Raw genomic sequence first — 25,906 nt, forward strand, 5'->3', positions numbered from 1 at the left:
ACGCGTGCACTACATATAGGTCACTACCTATATGTAGCTTCACCATGGTAACTCCGAATATGGCCATGTAACATGTCTATGATCATGGAATTGCCCCCTCTATGCCATCCTGGCATTGTTGGTACAATTCCATGATCCCAGTGGTCTGTAGCACAGACCCTGGTACTGCCAGACTGCCCTTCCTGGGGTTTCTCTGCAGCTGCTGCTGCTGCCAACCCCTCAGACAGGCAGCTGCCCTCCTGGGGTCCAGCCAGGCCTGGCCCAGGATGGCAGAACAAAGAACTTCCTCTGAGAGAGGGTGTGACACCCTCTCCCTTTGGAAAATGGTGTGAAGGCAGGGGAGGAGTAGCCTCCCCCAGCCTCTGGAAATGCTTTGTTGGGCACAGATGTGCCCAATTCTGCATAAGCCAGTCTACACCGGTTCAGGGACCCCTTAGCCCCTGCTCTGGCGCGAAACTGGACAAAGGAAAGGGGAGTGACCACTCCCCTGACCTGCACCTCCCCTGGGAGGTGTCCAGAGCTCCTCCAGTGTGCTCCAGACCTCTGCCATCTTGGAAACAGAGGTGCTGCTGGCACACTGGACTGCTCTGAGTGGCCAGTGCCACCAGGTGACGTCAGAGACTCCTGCTGATAGGCTCCTTCAGGTGTTAGTAGCCTTTCCTCTCTCCTAGGTAGCCAAACCCTCTTTTCTGGCTATTTAGGGTCTCTGTCTCTGGGGAAACTTTAGATAACGAATGCATGAGCTCAGCCGAGTTCCTCTGCATCTCCCTCTTCACCTTCTGATAAGGAATCGACCGCTGACCGCGCTGGAAGCCTGCAAACCTGCAACATAGTAGCAAAGACGACTACTGCAACTCTGTAACGCTGATCCTGCCGCCTTCTCGACTGTTTTCCTGCTTGTGCATGCTGTGGGGGTAGTCTGCCTCCTCTCTGCACCAGAAGCTCCGAAGAAATCTCCCGTGGGTCGACAGAATCTTCCCCCTGCAACCGCAGGCACCAAAAAGCTGCATTACCGGTCCCTTGGGTCTCCTCTCAGCACGACGAGCGAGGTCCCTCGAATCCAGCGACACCGTCCAAGTGACCCCCACAGTCCAGTGACTCTTCAGCCCAAGTTTGGTGGAGGTAAGTCCTTGCCTCACCTCGCTGGGCTGCATTGCTGGGAACCGCGACTTTGCAAGCTACTCCGGCCCCTGTGCACTTCCGGCGGAAATCCTTCGTGCACAGCCAAGCCTGGGTCCACGGCACTCTAACCTGCATTGCACGACTTTCTAAGTTGGTCTCCGGCGACGTGGGACTCCTTTGTGCAACTTCGGCGAGCACCGTTTCACGCATCCTCGTAGTGCCTGTTTCTGGCACTTCTCCGGGTGCTACCTGCTTCAGTGAGGGCTCTTTGTCTTGCTCGACGTCCCCTCTCTCTGCAGGTCCAATTTGCGACCTCCTGGTCCCTCCTGGGCCCCAGCAGCGTCCAAAAACGCCAAACGCACGATTTGCGTGTAGCAAGGCTTGTTGGCGTCCATCCGGCGGGAAAACACTTCTGCACGACTCTCCAAGGCGTGGGGGATCCATCCTCCAAAGGGGAAGTCTCTAGCCCTTGTCGTTCCTGCAGTATTCACAGTTCTTCAGCCTAGTAAGAGCTTCTTTGCACCAACCGCTGGCATTTCTTGGGCATCTGCCCATCTCCGAGTTGCTTGTGACTTTTGGACTTGGTCCCCTTGTTCCACAGGTACCCTCAGTCAGGAATCCATCGTTGTTGCATTGCTGATTTGTGTTTTCCTTGCATTTTCCCTCTAACACGACTATTTTGTCCTTAGGGGAACTTTAGTGCACTTTGCACTCACTTTTTAGGGTCTTGGGGAGGGTTATTTTGCTAACTATCACTATTTTCTAATAGTCCCAGCGACCCTCTACAAGGTCACATAGGTTTGGGGTCCATTCGTGGTTCGCATTCCACTTCTGGAGTATATGGTTTGTGTTGCCCCTATCCCTATGTTTCCCCATTGCATCCTATTGTAACTATACATTGTTTGCACTGTTTCCTAAGACTATACTGCATATTTTTGCTATTGTGTATATATATCTTGTGTATATTTCCTATCCTCTCACTGAGGGTACACTCTAAGATACTTTGGCATATTGTCATAAAAATAAAGTACCTTTATTTTTAGTATAACTGTGTATTGTGTTTTCTTATGATATTGTGCATATGACACTAAGTGGTACTGTAGTAGCTTCACACGTCTCCTAGTTCAGCCTAAGCTGCTCTGCTAAGCTACCATTATCTATCAGCCTAAGCTGCTAGACACCCTATACACTAATAAGGGATAACTGGGCCTGGTGCAAGGTGCAAGTACCCCTTGGTACTCACTACAAGCCAGTCCAGCCTCCTACATTGGTTGTGCAGCGGTGGGATAAGTGCTTGAGACTGCTTACCACTCTTGTCATTGTACTTTTCATAAGAGAAAAATATACAAAACAAGGTCAGTGTATATACACATAGCCAAAAAGTTTTGCATTTCCTCTTTTCACTCTTTTCTAAGTGCTGAAAAGTACTTCTAAACTTTCAAAAAGTTCTTAAAAGTTTAAAAAGTTTTTTTCTGTCTTTCCAAAAAGTTCTGAAAACTTTTTTCTCTTTTTCTATCACTTTAACTCTCTCTAAAAAATGTCTGGCACAGGAAAAAATGTTGAACTGTCCAAACTTGCATATGATCACCTTAGCTGGAAAGGAGCAAGGAGTCTCTGCATAGAGAGAGGTTTGAGTGTAGGGAAGAATCCTTCCTTAGAACTGTTAATTAATATGCTTAGAGTACAGGATAAGGCCATAAGTGCCCAATCTGTAGAAAAAGTAGCTAATGGTTCTCAATCTGATCCAGGGACTCCCCCAGGAAAAGGTTCAGGAAAGAAACTTCTCAGCCTGCCCATTACTAGACAGTCTAGCATAGTTGGTACAGAGGTTGAATCACACCATACTGATGATGTGATCTCACATTATGCTGGTAGCCAAGCTGTTAGGGTGCCCTCTGTAAGGGACAGGTCTCCTTCTGTTCATTCCCATCATACCTCTGTATCTAGAAATGTCCCTCCCACCCACCCTGATGACAGATTGTTAGAAAGGGAGCTCAATAGATTGAGAGTGGAACAAACCAGACTGAAGCTCAAGAAGCAACAGCTGGATTTGGATAGACAGTCTTTAGAAATAGAGAGGGAAAGACAGAAGTTGGGGTTAGATACCCATGGTGGCAGCAGCAGTATTCCCCATAGTCATCCTGCAAAAGAGCATGATTCCAGGAATCTGCACAAGATAGTTCCCCCTTATAAGGAGGGGGATGACATTAACAAGTGGTTTGCTGCACTTGAGAGGGCCTGTGCTGTACAGGATGTCCCTCAAAAGCAGTGGGCTGCTATCCTATGGCTATCATTTAGTGGAAAAGGTAGGGATAGGCTCCTTACAGTGAAAGAAAATGATGCCAATAATTTCCAAGTTCTTAAGAATGCACTCCTGGATGGTTATGGCTTAACCACTGAACAGTACAGGATAAAGTTCAGAGAGACCAAAAAGGAGTCTTCACAAGACTGGGTTGATTTCATTGACCAGGCAGTGAAGGCCTTGGAGGGGTGGTTACATGGCAGTAAAGTTACTGATTATGACAGCCTGTATAACTTAATCCTGAGAGAGCATATTCTTAATAATTGTGTGTCTGATTTGTTGCACCAGTACTTGGTGGACTCTGATCTGACCTCTCCCCAAGAATTGGGAAAGAAGGCAGACAAATGGGTCAGAACAAGAGTGAACAGAAAAGTTCATACAGGGGGTGACAAAGATGGCAACAAAAAGAAGGATGGTAAGTCTTCAGACAAGGGTGGGGACAAATCTAAAAATGAGTCTTCATCAGGCCCACAAAAACACTTTGGTGGCGGTGGTGGGCCCAAATCCTCCTTTAATCAGAACAAGGAAAAGAAACCATGGTGCTATTTATGTAAAATAAAAGGCCATTGGACAACAGATCCCAGTTGTCCAAAGAAAAGCACCACAGCTCCTACCACTACAACCCCTACTGCTACACCTAGTGTCCCTACTAATAGCAGTGGTGGTGGGAGCAAACCTACTAATAGCCAATCCAAGGGAGTAGCTGGGCTCACTTTTGGTAATTTAGTTGGGGTTGGTCTGATTAGGGAGACCACAGAGGCTACTTTAGTCTCTGAAGGGGCTATTGATTTAGCCACTTTGGTTGCTTGCCCCCATAACTTGGAGAAGTACAAGCAACTAACCCTAATAAATGGTGTTGAGGTCCAGGCCTACAGGGACACAGGTGCCAGTGTCACAATGGTGATTGAGAAACTGGTGCACCCTGAACAACACATACTTGGACACCAGTACCAAGTAACCGATGCTCACAACATAACACAAAGCCACCCCATGGCTGTTGTAAATCTCAACTGGGGGGGGTAACTGGTCCAAAGAAAGTTGTGGTAGCTTCAGATTTACTTGTAGACTGTCTATTAGGGAATGATTTGGAGACATCAGCTTGGTCAGATGTGGAGTTGGAGGCCCATGCAGCAATGCTGGGCATCCCAGGGCATATTTTTGCTTTGACAAGGGCTCAGGCCAAAAAGCAAAAAGGACAGGGAAGCTTGGATCCTGGAACAATGGACCAAGTGCTCCCTAAAGCTAGGGCTAGTAGAAGCAAACCACTTCCTACTATCCCTCCCTCTACAGTGGATTCTACTTCTGAGGAAGAAGAATTCCCTCCCTGTGCAGAACCTACACCAGAGGAGCTGGAAGCAGACACTGCTGAGCTTTTGGGTGAAGGGGGGCCTGCCAGGGAGGAGCTGAGTGTGGCACAGCAAACCTGTCCCACATTAGAGGGTCTCAGACAGCAAGCTGTCAAACAAGCTAATGGGGATGTCAGTGACTCTCACAGAGTTTACTGGGAGGACAACCTCTTGTACACTGAGCATAGGGATCCTAAACCTGGAGCTGCCAGGAGATTAGTGATTCCTCAGGAGTACAGAAAGTTCCTCCTAACACTGGCACATGACATTCCCTTAGCTGGGCACCTGGGTCAAATGAAAACTTGGGACAGATTGGTACCATTGTTTCATTGGCCTAGGATGTCTGAGGACACAAAGGAATTTTGTAAGTCCTGTGAAACCTGTCAAGCCAGTGGCAAGACAGGTGGCACTCCAAAGGCACCCCTTATCCCACTGCCTGTGGTTGGGGTGCCCTTTGAAAGGGTAGGGGTTGACATAGTTGGCCCCCTTGACCCTCCTACTGCTTCAGGCAATAGGTTTATCTTGGTGGTAGTGGACCATGCCACAAGATATCCTGAAGCTATTCCTTTAAGGACCACTACAGCTCCTGCAGTGGCAAAGGCCCTCCTGGGAATATTTTCCAGGGTGGGCTTCCCAAAGGAAGTAGTATCAGACAGAGGAAGCAATTTCATGTCTGCATACTTAAAGGCCATGTGGAAGGAGTGTGGTGTAACTTACAAGTTCACAACACCCTATCATCCACAAACAAATGGACTGGTGGAGAGATTTAATAAAACTCTCAAAGGCATGATTATGGGACTCCCTGAAAAACTCCGCAGGAGATGGGATATCCTTCTACCATGCCTCCTTTTTGCCTACAGGGAGGTACCCCAGAAAGGAGTGGGCTTCAGCCCCTTTGAACTTCTTTTTGGACACCCTGTTAGGGGTCCACTCACACTTGTAAAGGAGGGTTGGGAACAACCTTTAAAGGCTCCTAAGCAGGATATTGTGGATTATGTACTTGGCCTCAGATCAAGGATGGCTGAGTACATGAAAAAGGCCAGTAAAAACCTTCAGGCCAGCCAAGAGCTCCAGAAGCAATGGCATGATCAGAAGGCTGTTTTGGTTCAGTACCAACCAGGGCAGAAAGTGTGGGTCTTGGAGCCTGTGGCCCCAAGAGCACTCCAAGATAAATGGAGTGGTCCCCACACAATTGTTGAAAAGAAGGGAGAAGTCACCTACTTGGTTGACTTAGGCACTGCCAGGAGTCCCCTTAGGGTGCTCCATGTCAACCGCCTGAAACCCTACTATGACAGGGCTGATCTCACCCTGCTCATGGCAACTGATGAGGGACAGGAAGAAGACAGTGATCCTCTACCTGATCTCTTCTCTTCCACAGAACAAGATGCTCTTGTGGAAGGTGTAGTTTTGGCTGATTGTCTTACTGCTGAGCAGAAAGATAATTGCATAAATCTCCTAGGACAATTTTCAGAACTCTTCTCCATTGTGCCAGGCACCACTTCTTGGTGTGAGCACACTATAGATTCTGGAGACAGTTTACCTGTCAAAAGTAAGATCTATAGGCAGCCTGACCATGTCAGGGACTGCATAAAGCAAGAAGTTCAGAAAATGTTGGAACTAGGAGTGGTTGAGCACTCTGACAGTCCATGGGCTTCTCCTGTGGTACTGGTACCAAAACCCAATTCTAAAGATGGAAAGAAGGAAATGAGGTTTTGTGTAGACTATAGAGGTCTCAACTTGGTAACCAAAACTGATGCTCACCCTATACCCAGGGCAGATGAGCTCATAGATACACTGGCATCTGCCAAGTATCTAAGCACTTTTGATTTGACTGCAGGGTATTGGCAGATCAAATTGTCAGAAGATGCTAAACCTAAGACTGCATTTTCTACCATTGGAGGACATTACCAGTTTACTGTAATGCCTTTTGGTTTGAAAAATGCACCTGCCACTTTTCAGAGGTTGGTGAACACAGTCCTGCAAGGGCTGGAAGCTTTCAGTGCAGCATATTTGGATGATATAGCTGTCTTTAGCTCCAGCTGGGATGATCACCTGGTCCACCTATGGAAAGTTTTGGAGGCCCTGCAAAAGGCAGGCCTCACTATCAAGGCTTCAAAGTGCCAGATAGGGCAGGGTAAGGTGGTTTATCTGGGACACCTTGTTGGTGGGGAACAGATTGCACCACTTCAGGGGAAAATCCAAACAATTATTGATTGGGTTCCCCCTACCACTCAGACTCAGGTGAGAGCCTTCCTAGGCCTCACTGGGTATTACAGGAGGTTCATTAAGAACTATGGCTCCATTGCAGCCCCTCTTAATGACCTCACTTCCAAGAAAATGCCTAAAAAGGTATTATGGACAGCAAGCTGTCAGAAAGCTTTTGAGGAGCTGAAGCAGGCCATGTGCTCTGCACCTGTCCTGAAAAGCCCTTGTTACTCTAAAAAATTCTATGTCCAAACTGATGCATCTGAATTAGGAGTAGGGGCAGTCCTATCACAACTTAATTCTGAGGGCCAGGATCAACCTGTTGCTTTTATTAGTAGAAGGTTGACCCCTAGAGAAAAGCGTTGGTCTGCCATTGAGAGGGAGGCCTTTGCTGTGGTCTGGGCTCTGAAGAAGTTGAGGCCATACCTGTTTGGCACTCACTTCATTGTTCAGACAGACCACAAACCTCTACTTTGGCTAAAACAAATGAAAGGTGAAAATCCTAAATTGTTGAGGTGGTCCATATCCCTACAGGGAATGGACTATACAGTGGAACATAGACCTGGGAGTAGCCACTCCAATGCAGATGGACTCTCCAGATATTTCCACTTAGACAATGAAGACTCATCAGGTAATGGCTAGTCTTATTGTCCTTCGTTTGGGGGGGGGTTGTGTAGGAAAGTACCATCTTGCCTGGCATGTTACCCCCATTTTTCACTGTATATATGTTGTTTTAGTTGTATGTGTCACTGGGACCCTGGTAACCCAGGGCCCCAGTGCTCATAAGTGTGCCTGAATGTGTTACCTGTGTAGTGACTAACTGTCTCACTGAGGCTCTGCTAATCAGAACCTCAGTGGTTATGCTCTCTCATTTCTTTCCAAATTGTCACTAACAGGCTAGTGACCATTTTTACCAATTTACATTGGCTTACTGGAACACCCTTATAATCCCCTAGTATATGGTACTGAGGTACCCAGGGTATTGGGGTTCCAGGAGATCCCTATGGGCTGCAGCATTTCTTTTGCCACCCATAGGGAGCTCTGACAAATGTTACACAGGCCTGCCACTGCAGCCTGAGTGAAATAACGTCCACGTTATTTCACAGCCATTTTACACTGCACTTAAGTAACTTATAACTCACCTATATGTCTAACCTTTACCTGGTAAAGGTTAGGTGCAAAGTTACTTAGTGTGAGGGCACCCTGGCACTAGCCAAGGTGCCCCCACATTGTTCAGAGCCAATTCACTGAACTTTGTGAGTGCGGGGACACCATTACACGCGTGCACTACATATAGGTCACTACCTATATGTAGCTTCACCATGGTAACTCCGAATATGGCCATGTAACATGTCTATGATCATGGAATTGCCCCCTCTATGCCATCCTGGCATTGTTGGTACAATTCCATGATCCCAGTGGTCTGTAGCACAGACCCTGGTACTGCCAGACTGCCCTTCCTGGGGTTTCTCTGCAGCTGCTGCTGCTGCCAACCCCTCAGACAGGCAGCTGCCCTCCTGGGGTCCAGCCAGGCCTGGCCCAGGATGGCAGAACAAAGAACTTCCTCTGAGAGAGGGTGTGACACCCTCTCCCTTTGGAAAATGGTGTGAAGGCAGGGGAGGAGTAGCCTCCCCCAGCCTCTGGAAATGCTTTGTTGGGCACAGATGTGCCCAATTCTGCATCAGCCAGTCTACACCGGTTCAGGGACCCCTTAGCCCCTGCTCTGGCGCGAAACTGGACAAAGGAAAGGGGAGTGACCACTCCCCTGACCTGCACCTCCCCTGGGAGGTGTCCAGAGCTCCTCCAGTGTGCTCCAGACCTCTGCCATCTTGGAAACAGAGGTGCTGCTGGCACACTGGACTGCTCTGAGTGGCCAGTGCCACCAGGTGACGTCAGAGACTCCTGCTGATAGGCTCCTTCAGGTGTTAGTAGCCTTTCCTCTCTCCTAGGTAGCCAAACCCTCTTTTCTGGCTATTTAGGGTCTCTGTCTCTGGGGAAACTTTAGATAACGAATGCATGAGCTCAGCCGAGTTCCTCTGCATCTCCCTCTTCACCTTCTGATAAGGAATCGACCGCTGACCGCGCTGGAAGCCTGCAAACCTGCAACATAGTAGCAAAGACGACTACTGCAACTCTGTAACGCTGATCCTGCCGCCTTCTCGACTGTTTTCCTGCTTGTGCATGCTGTGGGGGTAGTCTGCCTCCTCTCTGCACCAGAAGCTCCGAAGAAATCTCCCGTGGGTCGACGGAATCTTCCCCCTGCAACCGCAGGCACCAAAAAGCTGCATTACCGGTCCCTTGGGTCTCCTCTCAGCACGACGAGCGAGGTCCCTCGAATCCAGCGATACCGTCCAAGTGACCCCCACAGTCCAGTGACTCTTCAGCCCAAGTTTGGTGGAGGTAAGTCCTTGCCTCACCTCGCTGGGCTGCATTGCTGGGAACCGCGACTTTGCAAGCTACTCCGGCCCCTGTGCACTTCCGGCGGAAATCCTTCGTGCACAGCCAAGCCTGGGTCCACGGCACTCTAACCTGCATTGCACGACTTTCTAAGTTGGTCTCCGGCGACGTGGGACTCCTTTGTGCAACTTCGGCGAGCACCGTTTCACGCATCCTCGTAGTGCCTGTTTCTGGCACTTCTCCGGGTGCTACCTGCTTCAGTGAGGGCTCTTTGTCTTGCTCGACGTCCCCTCTCTCTGCAGGTCCAATTTGCGACCTCCTGGTCCCTCCTGGGCCCCAGCAGCGTCCAAAAACGCCAAACGCACGATTTGCGTGTAGCAAGGCTTGTTGTCGTCCATCCGGCGGGAAAACACTTCTGCACGACTCTCCAAGGCGTGGGGGATCCATCCTCCAAAGGGGAAGTCTCTAGCCCTTGTCGTTCCTGCAGTATTCACAGTTCTTCAGCCTAGTAAGAGCTTCTTTGCACCAACCGCTGGCATTTCTTGGGCATCTGCCCATCTCCGAGTTGCTTGTGACTTTTGGACTTGGTCCCCTTGTTCCACAGGTACCCTCAGTCAGGAATCCATCGTTGTTGCATTGCTGATTTGTGTTTTCCTTGCATTTTCCCTCTAACACGACTATTTTGTCCTTAGGGGAACTTTAGTGCACTTTGCACTCACTTTTTAGGGTCTTGGGGAGGGTTATTTTGCTAACTATCACTATTTTCTAATAGTCCCAGCGACCCTCTACAAGGTCACATAGGTTTGGGGTCCATTCGTGGTTCGCATTCCACTTCTGGAGTATATGGTTTGTGTTGCCCCTATCCCTATGTTTCCCCATTGCATCCTATTGTAACTATACATTGTTTGCACTGTTTCCTAAGACTATACTGCATATTTTTGCTATTGTGTATATATATCTTGTGTATATTTCCTATCCTCTCACTGAGGGTACACTCTAAGATACTTTGGCATATTGTCATAAAAATAAAGTACCTTTATTTTTAGTATAACTGTGTATTGTGTTTTCTTATGATATTGTGCATATGACACTAAGTGGTACTGTAGTAGCTTCACACGTCTCCTAGTTCAGCCTAAGCTGCTCTGCTAAGCTACCATTATCTATCAGCCTAAGCTGCTAGACACCCTATACACTAATAAGGGATAACTGGGCCTGGTGCAAGGTGCAAGTACCCCTTGGTACTCACTACAAGCCAGTCCAGCCTCCTACAGCCATGATATGTATGTTCCTGCCTTGACCACCTTATTCTTCACAGTAGCCTGCCAGCTTCCACTCTTCAGTCATTAAGTGATGCACTCATGTTCTTCCAACCACAGACCTTGCCATTCTGATGCTAGTTTAATCTCCAAGTATTTTTCAGCCATGTCCCTTCAATCTCGTCTCTAGCCAAACTGCACGCTTCTTATGCCATGACGTTGAGTACTCACACTGCAGGTTAAGGCATTTTGCCTTTTTTTTAATTCGCGGTGTGCATGTGCTCCCTGTTGACAGTCAACAATTATGATTTGTTTCTTTGTAGGAGGAGTAGTGCATCATGCTACCTTCAGGCCTCTTCCTTGTCCCTTTTTATGGTTTTGTCTAAATATAGAGAAGTGTATCAGTACACTGGAATGTGCATTAAGGCCTGGCAGTCAAGCACTCTTTTTGGAACATGGTGTCAGTACGAGGTTGGAGGCTTTGGGCTGGAGACAGGAATGATGTGAGTAAGTATATGAGTGAGGTTAGAGGGCTGTAGGGTGTTTGAAGCTGGAAGTCGAAGACAGTGAGGAGCCCAGTCTGAATCTGAGGTAGGACCTGAAACTGGCCACAGTCAACTATCATGATTATGGCCTGACACATGCCAGCTCAACATGGAGGAAATGGAAATTGGACTCTATACTACTTTCTATTTTATTATGTCCCCAGGTTTAACTTTGGCCAGAGGGTTGTATGTGTACACCTGTCTACTACATTAGGTATTTGTGTAGTAGTTCAGGATTAAGGATAAGAGGTGAAGCAGATAACGTCACCTTTAATTAGAAGGCGCCCCAGAGATGGCAGAATGTCTTTGAAAGACCACATCATAACCTGACATGCACAACATGGCACCAAAGACATACAACTGACTTTGCACTGCCATCACAACAGTTCATAGAGCTCCTCGCTCTATCTCATCTTACAGAATCTTAGATGATGCTAGTTAAGCCATGCCACAGCTACATATGCAGCATGGCTTTGTAGCATTTCAATCACAAACAATGCCGTTCACCGAGACTAACTTCTCCTGCTATGGACAACCATTCAACATCATGAATGTGGCTCAGACATCCACATACAACTCGACCATCATGAAAAAGCACATCCCACCCTACACCTCACTGACAAAACAGTGACCCAGACCACCGTGATTCCAGTCAAGGAGAAATCTCAAAACCAGGTGGGAAAGATGCTGGAAGAGTAACAATACCACCCATATGGGTGAAATATGCTATGTTAATGTGGTTAACATAAGACAGGAATCCACAGTCTTGTGCCTTGGACTTGAAATGGTATGTCCTGTGCTTCTGCCATTTGAATTTTGGTTGGAGGATCAAGAGTTATTGAGGTAAACAGAAGCTGGAAAGGCAGTATTAGTTTTGGGTACAAGGTTGAAGAGGGGTTGTCAGAGTTATTTGTTTGTACAACTATTCAAAGAATTGCATGTATATGCATAATCTCCAATTTTACATAGTGCACACATTCAGTGAGCTTCATCACTGTCTGGATATTGCACTACTGCTGGTTTTATTTATTTCACATTCTTGTAGAGGTGTCTGATAGGAATCCAGGTACATTCTATGTTGGCACCAACTTGACAGAAAGGTACCTTATTGTACATTAAACTACCAAATATATTGAATTTCTCTTTTAATGCAAGTTTCAGCAGCTTGCTAGAGGCATATGAAGAGTAGTACTGTCACAGAGCACAGCTAATGTCTGAGGTCACTGTTTATAATCACGTTTCCCATCTTAGCGTGGTACCAGACTTAGGCCCTCATTACGAGGCTGGCGGTCATTACTGCCGCATTACAAGTTGTGGGATTTCGCAGAAGCCAAACCTCCACAATGCCGCCTGGCCCGCTAGTGTGGTCACACTGATGCGGCTGGCGGTAAGCACCTTCAACCCGGCGGCAGGACTCAGCCTGCCGGCCGGATTACAAAGCTGCACCCCACCTGGCTTTCCCTGCCACAAAAACCCTGGCGGACTCCCCATTCCTGTAGCCGCCAGACGCACCCCCACATGTCCACACACATGCACCCACACACATCCACACACTTAGAAACATGCACCCTATTCACCTACGCACTCGCTACATACACCCCCATTCACTCAGTGACACACACTGAAACACGCACACTGAAACACGCATTCACCCACTGACACACACTCAGGCACACCCGTGCAAACGCACACAAGAACATCCCCATTCACGCGCACACACACACACACATTCAATTGCATACACACACCCACAAACACCCCCCAACCATACACATCCATTCACATACCTGCACTCATATATACGCACCAACCTCCTCCGCACACTTGCACACAGACACCTCCACTCACTCGCTCACAAACACGCACTCACCCCCCCATTCGCACACATACACGCACTCATGCACCCCATTCGCACACATACACGCACTCATACACCCCGTTCGCACACATACACACACATACCACACACATGCACCTAACACTCCCCATCCCCGCCCATCGGACGATCACCTTACTGTTTCGGGCGAGCTGGTCGTCCGGGAGGGAATGGGTCCTGGCGGTTTTGCACCGCCAGCACTACCATGCCAGCAAGACTCCATCAAGCCATATTACGGCTCGTAATATTGCGGGCAGAGTCTTGCCGCCGTGGCAGTGCTGACGATGTACCTGCCTCTTCAACTTCGTTGGAGAGGCTGACAGAGTCGAACTTAGACCCATAAATGGGCGGAAGTCCTCCACCAACTCCAAATATGGCGATCAGCAGACCGCCAGCACTGGCAGTCTGCTGGCTGCGGTGGCTTCGGCGGTCTTTGGAAAAGACCACCAAAGTGAGTTTTAATGAGGGCCTTAATGTTCACACCACACAGCACCTAAAGAAATAACACAACATATACGTGTTACCATTAAGAAACAAGGAATTCAGGAGCATCCACTCTGTCCCTATTAAAGCAGCTGGCGGCAGATACAGGGAATGTAGACTCTAGCCATCGTCTCCCCAAGCATGTATAAGACAGATGCATACAACGTAGGGTCGAATCATCCGAACCACAGAGATGTCCAAAACAGGTTAATGAAATCTGTAGCGTTCATTCAATGAATCTCCCAGACAACTCTGAAGCAGATGCATAGAAATTACTCTAACCTCAAGCATGGACTAGCAGTTGCATGTTCTGTAGGATCCTAGGGCCAGATGTAGGTAGGTGGCAGATTGCGAGTTGCAATGCAGAAAGGTGTCTCAGACACCTTCTGCGACTCGCAATGGGGTCGCAAAGACCCACCTCATGAATATTAATGAGGTGGGTCGCAGTTTGCGACCCCATTGCGAGTCTGGGCACTCACAGGGATGGTGGCCTGCTGGAGACCCCCATGTCCGTGACTGCTTTTCAATAAAGCAGGTTTTTTTTTCTATCTGCATCCCGTTTTCCTTAAAGGAAAACGAGCTGCACTTAGAAAAAAATACCGAAACCTTTTGTTTCGGTTTTTTCAGAGCAGGCAGTGGTCCATAGGATACTTTTGTGATCATTCCGTTTGCGAATGAGTTACCATCCACTTTAAGTGGATGGTAACTGCGAGTTGATTTGCGACCGCTTTCGCGGTCGCAAATCAACTTACATCGCTGTGTGAGTCGCAAATAGGAAGGGAACACCCCTTCCTATTTGCGAGTCGGAAACGCATTTTGCGAGTCGGTTCCGACTCGCAAAATGCGTTTCTGCATCGCGTAAGGGCTTTTGCACCTCGCAAACGGCGTTTTTCGCCATTTGCGAGGCGCAAAAGTCTTGCTACATCTGGCCCCAAATCACCCTGCCCCAAAGCCATGTACCAGATAGTTGCATGCAATGAAGGGCCCAAATTCCCCTATCCCTCCGGTATGTCCCAGATAGACTCATTGAATGTGGTGTCTGGCCAGCCTTTTGCTCTCATGTAGGGGAATACAGCACCATATTCCACTGGGCTTCTATCTCCAAGCATACATTACCAAGTGAGATTGTACATGACCGTATTAAATTAACTTATTTAAAATATTTAAACTGAGCTGGACAGTGGGAAGCAAACACAAAGTGAGTGAACATGCTCCTGCACTTTACCTTGTTTCTTTGCTGGTTCTGGTTAGGTTTTGGCCGTCCTGTCTCGACCGTGGTTGAGTTGTTGTTGTCCCTGTGTAAACAATTCAATCCCAGGATGAGAGAGAGGCAGCACAGTCTGATCAAGTAAAATTACATATTTAATTTACCCCAACCCTGGTAGCTCGCTGGGATCCACAAAGACCTAAGCTGTCAGTACCAGCCACTATGCTCACCGTCCGTGCCTTTCACTCTGAACCTTGTCAGGAGCTAATTCATGTTTTTGTTCTGGTGGGTGGTCGGGGGACGATGGGTCTCAGACCTGCCCTATGTTTGTAATTGAGGGATTTCCCCTCAAAAGAGGAAAAAGCAGAATGCACAAATCAGCCTATGACAGACGTGCCTTACTAATGAAAGCAACACACTACATGTAACTTAGTTTTTCTGGTCTGAAGTCTTAAAACAACAAAAGGTGATGAGTGGAATGCATGCAAGAGTTAAAGGCGACAGTTATTTGGCCTGCTCCAACCCAGACAGTGGGGAACCAAGTGTAAATCAGCCTTTGTACAGCTCCAATAAGAACATTCTAGCCCCGGCTATCAGCCAAAATACCCCCTGTATAGGAACACAAGCAATAAGAGGCTGGTTTCAGCCTTGCTGACTCATCAGTGAGGTGCAGTTTGGATCCTATAGCCCAGTGAACACAGGATCCACATCTGAGCATACCTGATGCACAGGGTGACCAACCATCTGTAAGTTTCATGGACCGTCCGCTATTTGAGTCTGTTGTCCGTTGTCTGTCATGATCTCTTTCACAGATGCCTTTTGTCCATAATTCTGGACATTGAAGCGAGCTGCGCTACCTCCCTGCAAGAAGCCTCAGATTTCTGTAACTCTCACTACAGGGGCTTGCAGCAGCCCCTCCCCGACCTTGCACAAACTGCTTTTGTCCCATTATCATTCTGATTGCCTGCGATTATCACATACAGAATGATAATGGGCCTATCTGTGCAGTCACAGCATTTGCTGGGCCTCCTCCTGAGCCAGCCTAGGGCATGGCATTCTGCTTTTCTTCAGGGGCTGGTGTCACCTCACCAGGGGCCAGGCTCTCGGGAGATGGGGGGGGGGGAGGGGGGATTGCATTTTGGCACTTCGTTCGGGGTTAAATGTTAAATGCACAGACTTCAGACCCGTTGTGTGCCAGCAACTTATAGGCTAAATATGTTGGTTTAAATCTGAAAGATTTGGTTTTTGTCTTGGCAGAGTTTTGACTCATAATAAACTAGCTGGATAGTGTGCCTCCAGCAAAGCACAATGTGTAAGATGCAGATATATATTTTGTATATAGACAGCTCAGTGGGTTACTGTTTTTGTCACAGGGACCCTTTTGTTAATTACATTGATAAAATACAGTCCTAATATAGCACAGTGAGCTATGAACCAAAGTCAAACAGCAGCATGGAAACTGCAAGGCACAGGTTTACAACCTTATTGTTTTTCTCTAATCTTTAATTAGTCTAAGATTGATGAACAGTGTTCCTTTGGCTAATAATGATTACTTATTAGTAAACACAACCCTAACCACTACATTATGTTTTAAATCCCAAGTTGTACTTCTCGAGACTAAGCAGTTGTAGCATATAATGCCTACCAGTATGGATGACATGTGACTCCTGCACGCTGTAGTCATCAATGCCCTAAGCAGGGCCGCTAGAATTATGTGTCCAGGGAGGGCCAAATTATGAGGCAGCATTGAGTAAATTATGCAGCAAGAAAAGGCAAATTATGTGGCATAATGGGGCACATTTTGCAATAGTATTACTTAATTCTTTTGCATTTTCAAACTTGTTAACACTGTCTGGGCATAGGTTTCACCTCATTAGTGCCAGTTTAACACCCAAATATAGCAATAAGGAACAGAAAGATGACCATTCAACCTTTACAAAGGGTCCTCCGCTGCGCCAAAACATGGGTTGCTGCATTTTTAGTAAGTTTTGAATAATTTGAGCTAAAATCTGCTGTAGATGATGGATTATGTAACGAATGCAGAACATTTATAATTGTGTGAAAATCACAGACATTTGAATAATTCAAGTGGCCCTGGTCTCAAGTAACATTTCCTATACATTGGCTTACACACTTATACAAGCCATTGTGCCTGTATAATATGCAGACCATCACCTCTCTCTTTCTCTCCTGGTTCCTACTTCCAGGGGCTTCCTCTCTTTCAAACTATGCCTCGATCTACTCGCAAGTTTGATTAAACTTTACATGAACCGTAATAGTATGTTCATGTCTCCATAGCAAACAAACAGCTGAGAATATTAAACTGAAGTCCAGTGCTATCGTCGAGTTAAGTTAGCTCTGTCAGCCTTAAAAGATGTGTGACTTTATCTCTATTTTACTGTTCCAGGCTCAATTTCTTTTAAATATGACTGCCAGCTGCATGAGGAACCAGGGATTGGAGTACTGTTTGTGAGGCTGCCATAAACTCTTCAAACCATTTTGCTCTAGTAAATGCCCAACCACTGACTCAACAATTTATTTAGAGTAGAGTTTATGTTGTGTTGGTGTATTCTGCAATAAATGCAAAAGTACATTTTTTTTACAAGGCTAAACATGAAGCAGCGAATTAATCTACCTTTCTTGAACTGCACAATAATGAGCTCTCTCTCATTGTGCCCACTGTGTGTTCATGTTGCTTTTTCATGGCTCCCCATACCACCAGCTTTGTTTTGCCTGGTGGTCCCTGATGAACCTTTGGTAAATAGCATGGCCAGTCTACTCTCATATGGTTGGTTAAGTGACCACGGTGATGCCCAGAGGTTTACTGTGTCTAGCATGCTGTCTCGTGGTTCACTGTGTGACGAACCCTCTTAAACTTGCTGTGATCCAAAGACATAGCCTAGTACACAGAAGTCTTAACCATCTTTCATATCAAAATAACTTGCAGTGTTTGTGCGAATCTCCCCAGGTTTAAACCACTCTACCTTCCCTTTCAAACATGATTGTATAATAGGAAGAACTTTATACAGTTTGGAAATAAGTTGTCTGAATGTTTAAATTGGACATTTGAGGCATATCAGAAATTCACCCCTCACTTTCTAGCCAGTGGTGGGTAATGCCCATAACGCAGGATGCCAAAGTTCTGATTCACATATGTGCCCACTCGAGACAAGCCAAGATAATTTAAAATATTTACAGAGGCATATAAACTTGGTCAGATGCTTTCATCTGGTAAGTTCACCTCTGCTACCATGTACTCAATTCACTGAGTCGCAATGTAGGACATGTGTATCAATCCCGGTATTGCCTCCTTTAGCCTTCACCGTTTCTACATCAAAAAATTGGGTACTAATAATGGCAAAATGTAACAGAAATAATGAGATACTGAGCAACAGAACACCATGTATCACCTGTACAGCATCACCCACAAGAACACACTAAATGTAAGAACTTTACATCCTTGCACAACCAGCCTAGGACCAAGTGCAGAAAGTATTGCAAACTATCACACATACTGCCCAGCCTTATGAGTTTGAGCTTGAGTTGAGAAAGTTAATGGGCAATAAGGATGCCTTTTAAATTTGAATTAAATCTAAATTTAGTTTTCAGCTTGTCACAAGTGCTATGTGTTCAAGAATAGAGGGCAAATGTCAGGCTGTATCATCTGACAAATGTTTGCTTATTCCTTTAACGTGTGGATTGGTGTTTACAAAATTCTCTAACTTTGCAGGCAAAGACAGAATAGTAAAGTGGACTAGTTGACAGTCTTGCTGTGGTGGTAAAGGGAGTGTGAAAACAAAGCTGTAAGCTGTGAGTTTTTTTTTGTAAAACACAACAACATCTACCTGTACCTGTAAATGAACTGTGCATATGTAGCAAAACACATCAGCAATTAGGAAACCACAAATGGATCACTTGTTTGTTATTCAGGAGTGTGCTGGAAACAGAGTTTTAATACAATCAAAACAATCAAGACACTTTACTTGGTGATGTTCAAATGATACATATTTGCTAGAACCACATTTCCACACATTATTATTTGTGCACTATATAGTATTTTCAGTAAAACTGCATGTTGGCATTTTGCTTCCATTGCACTGGAAAATGTTCTGTATGTTAAAGACTGTGCCTTCTTCTGACCTACAGTAATGCCTCAAAAACATATACAGTTTCTAGTCTGTAGCACAATGCTGTGCATCAATGAGAATCTGTAGCTTACAGCTCACAGAAATACAACATTCCAATCAGTATACTATTTCTCTTATACAGGTAAAATATGGAGGGATGGTAGATGGCTAGCCAGGGCATTATGTAACAATGTCAACTCCTATCTAACTGTTCTGGCCCGCACTAATACTGTGACACTCAGCAGCATGCAGCCAATTATAGCTCATGCAGGCTGGTTAATAAACCAATTTTTCTGCATAATGCTCTTACCTTCATACAAGACTCAACTGTTATGGGTCTTATATATCACTCAGTACTTATGTTGGTTGTCTGTTTACTTACTTGTATACTAGTGCACAACCTCTTCTGGTGTGTCCTGAATTTTGACCTTCCATCCTACATTTGTGTCCTGAATGTTGACCCTTTGTCCTGAATTTTTACACTCACCATCCTGAATTTTCACCCTTGCCAGTTGGTCACTCTACTGATGCAAATGTATCTAACAGAAGGCAACAGGCTATAGCTCCATGCACATGACCACTATCCCCTAACTAATATTGAAAAGCTCAATAGGAAAGATGTGTGCACACATTCGAACACCTGCTGCCAAGGTGCAATCCTGCAAAGGGAATGTAAACAAATCAATTGCTGATGGTGCACCACCCTAAACAGTATTCAAAAAGTCCAATTCATTAATATCAGCCCACTTAAAATCTTCTCTTTATTCTTCTTATCTTTTTAAAATAAGCCAGACATCACCATAAAAGACAGCCACAGTCAACGTGTTTTGTCCATACAGAGGACTTCTTCAGGGCCTTTATTTCTTAACAAGAAATGTATTTTTCCTTGCTCTGCATGTTTCTTTTCCTTTGAGGTGCGAGAACAGGACCATTTAATTAAGAAGCCTCCTATTCATGGCGCATTAGGAACCAGGCTGTTCACTGATGCACTTAGGGTTCACATTAAAAACAACAAAAGGTGGTTGGTTGAATGGTTGTGTGCACCCCAGTCAGAGTGTGTCTAAACTAAAGAATGTCTACTCCCAAACTATGGGCAATCCACTATTCCTGAGCAAGAACCCTTTAGTGAGGGCCCAAAGGGAGAGTCTGCTGTGTTGACCTGTGTGCTGCTTAACAGGATTTCTGCTTGATTACTAAATAAGCATAATTTTGAGTGGGAGACTTTGGTAAGGGGACCATCTCCTTTTTTCATGGTCCTTTTTACTGTGTATCTGTGTTCCAGGTACTGTGGTTCTTTACCCCTTTTTAGGTGTAAAAAATACAACAAAAACCTGTGTTATCTAGTGGGCTTTCCTCTCTCAAGGAGGCCTAAAAGATGGATAACGTCTGAGATGACCGTGTGTGGTTTGGAAGTGCTGGGTCCTCTGGATAAAGTGCAGTTACATCGCTTGCTTGTTCTTGATTTCAGTTTGAAAGGTTCTTGCTCGGAAATCACAAAAGCAGTATTTCCCTTGAGCAGAAATCCTTCTCAGTAGACATCATGAAATTTCAAAGGGAAAGCATCCCCCTCCTTCAATCACAGGCACAGGCTCCCCTCCACCCAGCTGTGAACAGCCTTTCTACTCTTCTCTGCTGTCCTATCTGCCCCCTTTGTTTAGGGCAAAATCCACTAGACAGCAGAGATCTGTTATTGTCTTACTGCAATAAAGAAAGGTACCTAGCCAAAACCCCCACTCCCCAGGCACAGCCAGGGGCAGTACCATTGGAAAGGGGAGAAACTGCCATTTCTAATGGAACCTTTCTGAAAGAATTATTGTAGGTAATTGCACAAGAACTGCAATCTCTGAGAAGGAATCATTTCTGGAAGACATTCTTGCATTTTGAGTGCTGTCATACCACAGTTACCAATCAGGAGTCCTTTCGAGAGGAGCACCATTGTAAAACAGAGGCTCTCCCATCTGTATTCATGCCTGAGACGCTGAATTTACACACCTTTTTTCACACAGAGTGCAATACACTAACCTACCACCCTTCCCGTCAGGATAGGAAACAGTTTAATGCCTGAGAACGTGCTATAAGTTGGGCTTTTTTGCCAGTGTTGGCTCATTCCCACCATTCTAAATGCCGGCGTTCTAATAATCTACCCCCTTTCTAGTGTAGGCATATTGGGGTGGTATGTTCGTCTATGTGCCCTTTTGGGGTGGGAATTGATCTTGGATGCTCTGCGGTTCTGGGTTTCACTGAGTCTCTGGTTTTAGAGAAAGGGACCTGGGTGCTTGCTCTTGTCTAGAGTTTCCTGCCTGGAGGTCAAATCCATGGCAGGACCGGAGGCTTCAAATTATGCTTCTGTTTGCTTTACTGATCAAAACAGCAGCAAGTCAAAATCCACAAAACTTTAAACTACGCTTCCGTGAGCCTTTATCACCACCTCATCAAATAGCTTACCTGTCTATAAAAGTCCTGGACACTCTAGTCCTTCCTCTTTCTTTGCTGATGCAGCAGTCATAGTTAACTGCTTGTTTTATTCCCTTAATCTCTACTGTATAATGTTGTAATTGTATGCAATCATTTGTGCACGCTCTGCATTTTATGGTTTGTGCTTTCTTAGGGATTTTCTTTATCCACTGCATGCGTCAGAAGTGGAGCAGGAGCGGGACCGTTGGAGGTTCTGTCCTCTGTTTTTATATATGCCCGTTGAGCGGCATCAGAAGTTTTCTTTTCCCCGATCGGCTCAATGTGCACAGTGCATACCAAAAAGCTCTCTGGGCCCTGAAAATGCCTGACAGGACTGTAAAAAGCATTTTAGGGACCTGCCCAGGGGAAATAATAAATAAATAAAGCAGCAGGTGGCTCCACAACACACTGATTCTGGCCAGGCAGTGCTGTTACTGTCTCCTTGCAACAACTGATTTCACCTGCTCTAGGATGTTTTCCTCCCTTGAACCTCTTCCACTCCTCTCAGCTTAACAGCTATGGCGTACTACGCAGATGATGGGGATCAATATCAAGAAGTTAATGAAGTGACCTATGAGCACCATATTGAAGAGAGGTTAGTGGAAGCACAGGGATGCCACGTGCAAGATTCTGTGAATTGGGCACTGATTGAGTCCCTTAAACCTTTCACTCAACCTCTGGTTTACTTCGGCAGAAGAGAATTACTTGGTGACTCGAGTCAGGCAAGCCTATCCCAACAAATTGCGCCCAATGACCCTACTTCGCTCCTGAGACAATCTTCGGGGGTCCTTCGTCAGCTGAAATTTTGAAGCAGATGGCAGCCTCTGTACTAAGTGATCATGAATATGAGGGCTCTGCTCCTCAAGGTTCGTCAGACTCTTTTTCACTAAAACCTTAATCACAAGATGTCTCCTATGACTATTCATCTTCTCTCCTCTGGCTCACAAGACTTGCAGCGAGATTCAAAGAGAGATACTCTTCCTCCCTCTAAGAAAAAGCGTTAGGCTCATCATCTATCCTCTAAGCTTCCAGGTCTGAGTGGACGGAATCTCTTATTCGCTATGGAGTGGGCTCCTTGCATAAAGGAAGCTCATTATGTACAGGATAGACTACACAAAGGATTCAAAAGGGATGTCAGGAACACCCTCAGATCAGAATTCCCTCACCCTCCGCTCTTGGGAAAGGTAGCTGACACTCTGGATTTAGATCCTAGCATAATGACCTTTCCGAAAAAATTTGTGAAGGATCCTAAGAAGGGTCTAGACTGTGCCTGGCGTGGGTGGCAGGATAAACTTCTAGACCTCTCAGGCCCTTTGACCAACATTCTTGATCTGGCAGTCAAAGCGAAGGAATCCAACTGCACCCCCTAGATTCTGAAGTCATTGTTGAAGGGGAGCAAAGGGCTATCTGTCTTTTAGGAAACGCTAACTGTGCCATGTCTACGGAACACAGAAGGTTGTTCCTTATGCGTCACAATCCAAAGCTGGCAGAATTAGCCTCCAATGAAGCTGGTAGCTTGGTCAACGATTTGCTGTTCGGCAATAAATTCATCAAGGACCTGCGTAAATAGGTAGCTACTTTAGCAGCACTCGACAAAGCTCAGGCCATCGAAAACGTATTCAATAATACCCTTTTTTATCAGGGCCGGGCACTTCAGAGGTGGGGCGCGAGGCCAAGGATACCCCCAGACTTCAAGAGTGGCAAATCAGAGAGGCAGAGGAGGTTCCTTTTAACACCTTGAACTTCTATCCGTCCAGCTACAGAGGAGGCTGTGGATGCACCTCCAGGGGAGGCTATTGTGGAGGAAGCAACGCTTCCGTCTCCAACCTTGATCAGAATCAGTCCCTTTTGGATATGTGGCAGAGTATCACACAGCATCAGTGGATCTTACAAACAGTGCAGAGTTTTCATTTGGAGTTCTAGTCCCCTCCAACTCAAATGACTCCTCCCCTTCCTCTCCTTTTTCCAAAGTAGAACGCTCGTTCATAGGGGAAGAAATTCAATTGCTTCTTCGGAAAGGAGCCATAGTGGAAACCCTGCTCCATCCTCGAAAGTTCCTCAGCATAATCTTCTTGGTGCAAAAGTAAGGTGGAGGTTCATCCTTAGTTCTAAACTTCAAACAGTTCAAATCCTGCGTTGTGTATCACCATTTAAAAATGGAAGGCATACACTTACTGTTGGAAACGGGGTCTCTAGTTGGCAGTCCGTTTGCACCCTGTCCAAGTAGGGACCCTTATTCTAGTCAGGATAAGGGAGATACCCGCTCAGATAACCCCTGCTCACCCCTTTGGTAGCTTGGCATGAGCAGTCAGGCTTATCTCAGAAGCAATGTGTAAAGCACTTGCACATAACACACAGTAATACAGTGAAAACACCACAAAAGGACACCACACCAGTTTTAGAAAAATAGCCAATATTTATCTGTGTAAAACAAGACCAAAGCAATAAACATCCAACATACAGTGCTAAAGATATGAATTTTGTAAGATTTATCTTAAAAATACAGTTCCTTGAAGTTGATAGCTCCATCTAGGGCTATCACGGTGTCATGGTCAACAAAACCAACAGTTCAGGCCAGCTCCAGCATTGCGGGCCAGCTACGGTGTCTGGAAGACCCGCAAAACAGTACCTTTGGAATTGCAGGGCATCGTAATCCCCGCTGTGAGCTCCGGAGAGCGGCATCACTGGTGCCGTGGTGTCGGTTCCGAAGTCGGTGCGGGGTTCATCGGGCCCTTGAAGTCACTCGCGTGCGATCAAACTTCGGGCTGCTGAAGTCAGGAGCGGTGGCGTGGATGGCGTTGGGGCTGCGGTGCGAAGTGGGACAATGCGATGTGCGGTGCCCACAGGTCACGGTGAGGCAGCGGCTCGGTGACAGCGTCCACTGGCGTTGGTGAGACCAGGGCTGTGGTGTTAAGTGGGGCAGTAACGTGCGGTGTCACCAGGTTTTGGTGAAGGCAGCGGTGTTGTCATTGCTGAAGCGCTGTTGTCGGTAGGCCCAAGCCAGTGGTGCGGGACAGTGCTTTGTGACCCTCACGAGCGGTGTCCACACGCCACGGTGCAGGCAGGCATGCCTGGTGACTACACTGGAGTCAATGGTGCTGGCGTTGGTGGACCGAGGCTGCGGTGCTGGACGGTGATTTGTGTACCTCACAAGTGGTGTCCACAGGCCACGGTGCAGGCAGTGGTGCCGGTATCAGCAGGAGCAGTGTTGTCAGGGTTGCCCAGGCTGTGGTGTGAGCAGGTGATGCCGAAGTGCAGGCCCAGAGGTCACGGTGCCAGCAGCGGCTCGGTGAAGTCATCCGATGACGGCGTCGGTGAGACCAGGGTCGCAGTGCAAAGCTGGGCAGTGCGGCTCTGTGCGGCGTCAGCAGGTCAAAGTGCAGGCCCGTGGTGTTGTTTATGGCGTTGCCGTGGTTTTTGTCCTTGAACAGCTCAAAACACACAGTTCCTAGTGCTGTAGGAAGAGGAAACTGAAGTCTTTGATATCTCTGAGACTTCCAACACGAACAGGAGCTCTACTCCAAGCCCTTGGAGAACTTCCTCAAGCAGGACACACAGCAAAGTTCTCCCTTTTCACTTTTGTGAGGCAGAAGCAGCAACTGCAGGCCAGTCCAGCAAAGCAACACAGCAAAGGGACAGTACTCCTCCTCCAGCTCCTCAGCTCTTCTCCTGGGCAGAGGTTCGTCTTGATTTCTGAAAGATTCTACAAGTCTGGAGTTCCTGTTCTACCTTTGAAGTTGGCAAACTTCAAAGCAAAGTCTCAAGTGTTCGCAAGATCCTTCCTTGTCCAGGCCAGGCCCTAGACACACACCAGGGGGTTGGAGACTGCATTGTGTGAGGGCAGGCACAGTCCTTTCAGGTAAAAGTGACCACTCCTCCCTCCACTGTAGCTCAGATAGCTCATCAAGATATGCACCCCAACTCCCTTTGTGTCACTGTCTAGAGGAAAGGTGTGAACAGACCAACTGTCAAACTGACCCAGATGAGGAATCCACAAACAGGCAGAGTCACAGGATGGTTTAAGCAAGAAAATACCTACTTTCTAAAAGTGGCACTTTCAAACTGAAAATTTAAAAACCAACTTCACTAAAAGATGTATTTTTAAATTGTGAGTTCTGAGACCCTAAACTCCACATTTTTATCTGCTCGCAAAGGAAATCTGCGCTTTAAGGATATTTAAATGGAGCCCCCATGTTAACCTATGAGAGAGATAGGCCTTGTACAGTGAAAACCGAATTTGGCAGTATTTCAATGTTAGGACATATAAAACACACTAGTATATGTCCTACCTTAAACATACACTGCACCCTGCCCATGGAGCTACCTAGGGCCTACCATTGCGGTGCATTACATATATTAAAAGGGAAGGTTTAGGCCTGGCAAGTGGGTACACTTGCCAAGTCAAATTGGTAGTTTAAAACTGCACGCAGACACTGCAGTGGCATGTCTGAGCCATGTTTACAGGGCTATCAATGTGGGTGGCACAACCAGTGCTGCAAGCCACTAGTAGCTTTTGATTTACAGGCCCTGGGTACCTCTAGTGCACTTCACTAGAGACTTATTAGTAAAACAAATATGCCGATCCT

At 46.6% G+C, this 25,906-nt stretch overlaps 1 protein-coding gene across 1 annotated transcript in view; it reads right to left on the reverse strand.

Moving 5' to 3' along the window:
- The window catches only part of LOC138300177 (disintegrin and metalloproteinase domain-containing protein 9-like), a 587,087-nt gene that overhangs the window by 10,187 nt on the left and 550,994 nt on the right, over positions 1 to 25,906 (reverse strand). Inside the window, exon 20 of the mRNA XM_069239149.1 lies at positions 14,758 to 14,827. Within this exon, the coding sequence (XP_069095250.1) occupies positions 14,758 to 14,827 (70 nt within the window). The remainder of the gene's footprint in view (positions 1 to 14,757; positions 14,828 to 25,906) is intronic.

Source organism: Pleurodeles waltl, chromosome 6 (assembly GCF_031143425.1).
Source record: "Pleurodeles waltl isolate 20211129_DDA chromosome 6, aPleWal1.hap1.20221129, whole genome shotgun sequence".
NCBI classification, from domain to species: Eukaryota; Metazoa; Chordata; class Amphibia; order Caudata; family Salamandridae; genus Pleurodeles; species Pleurodeles waltl.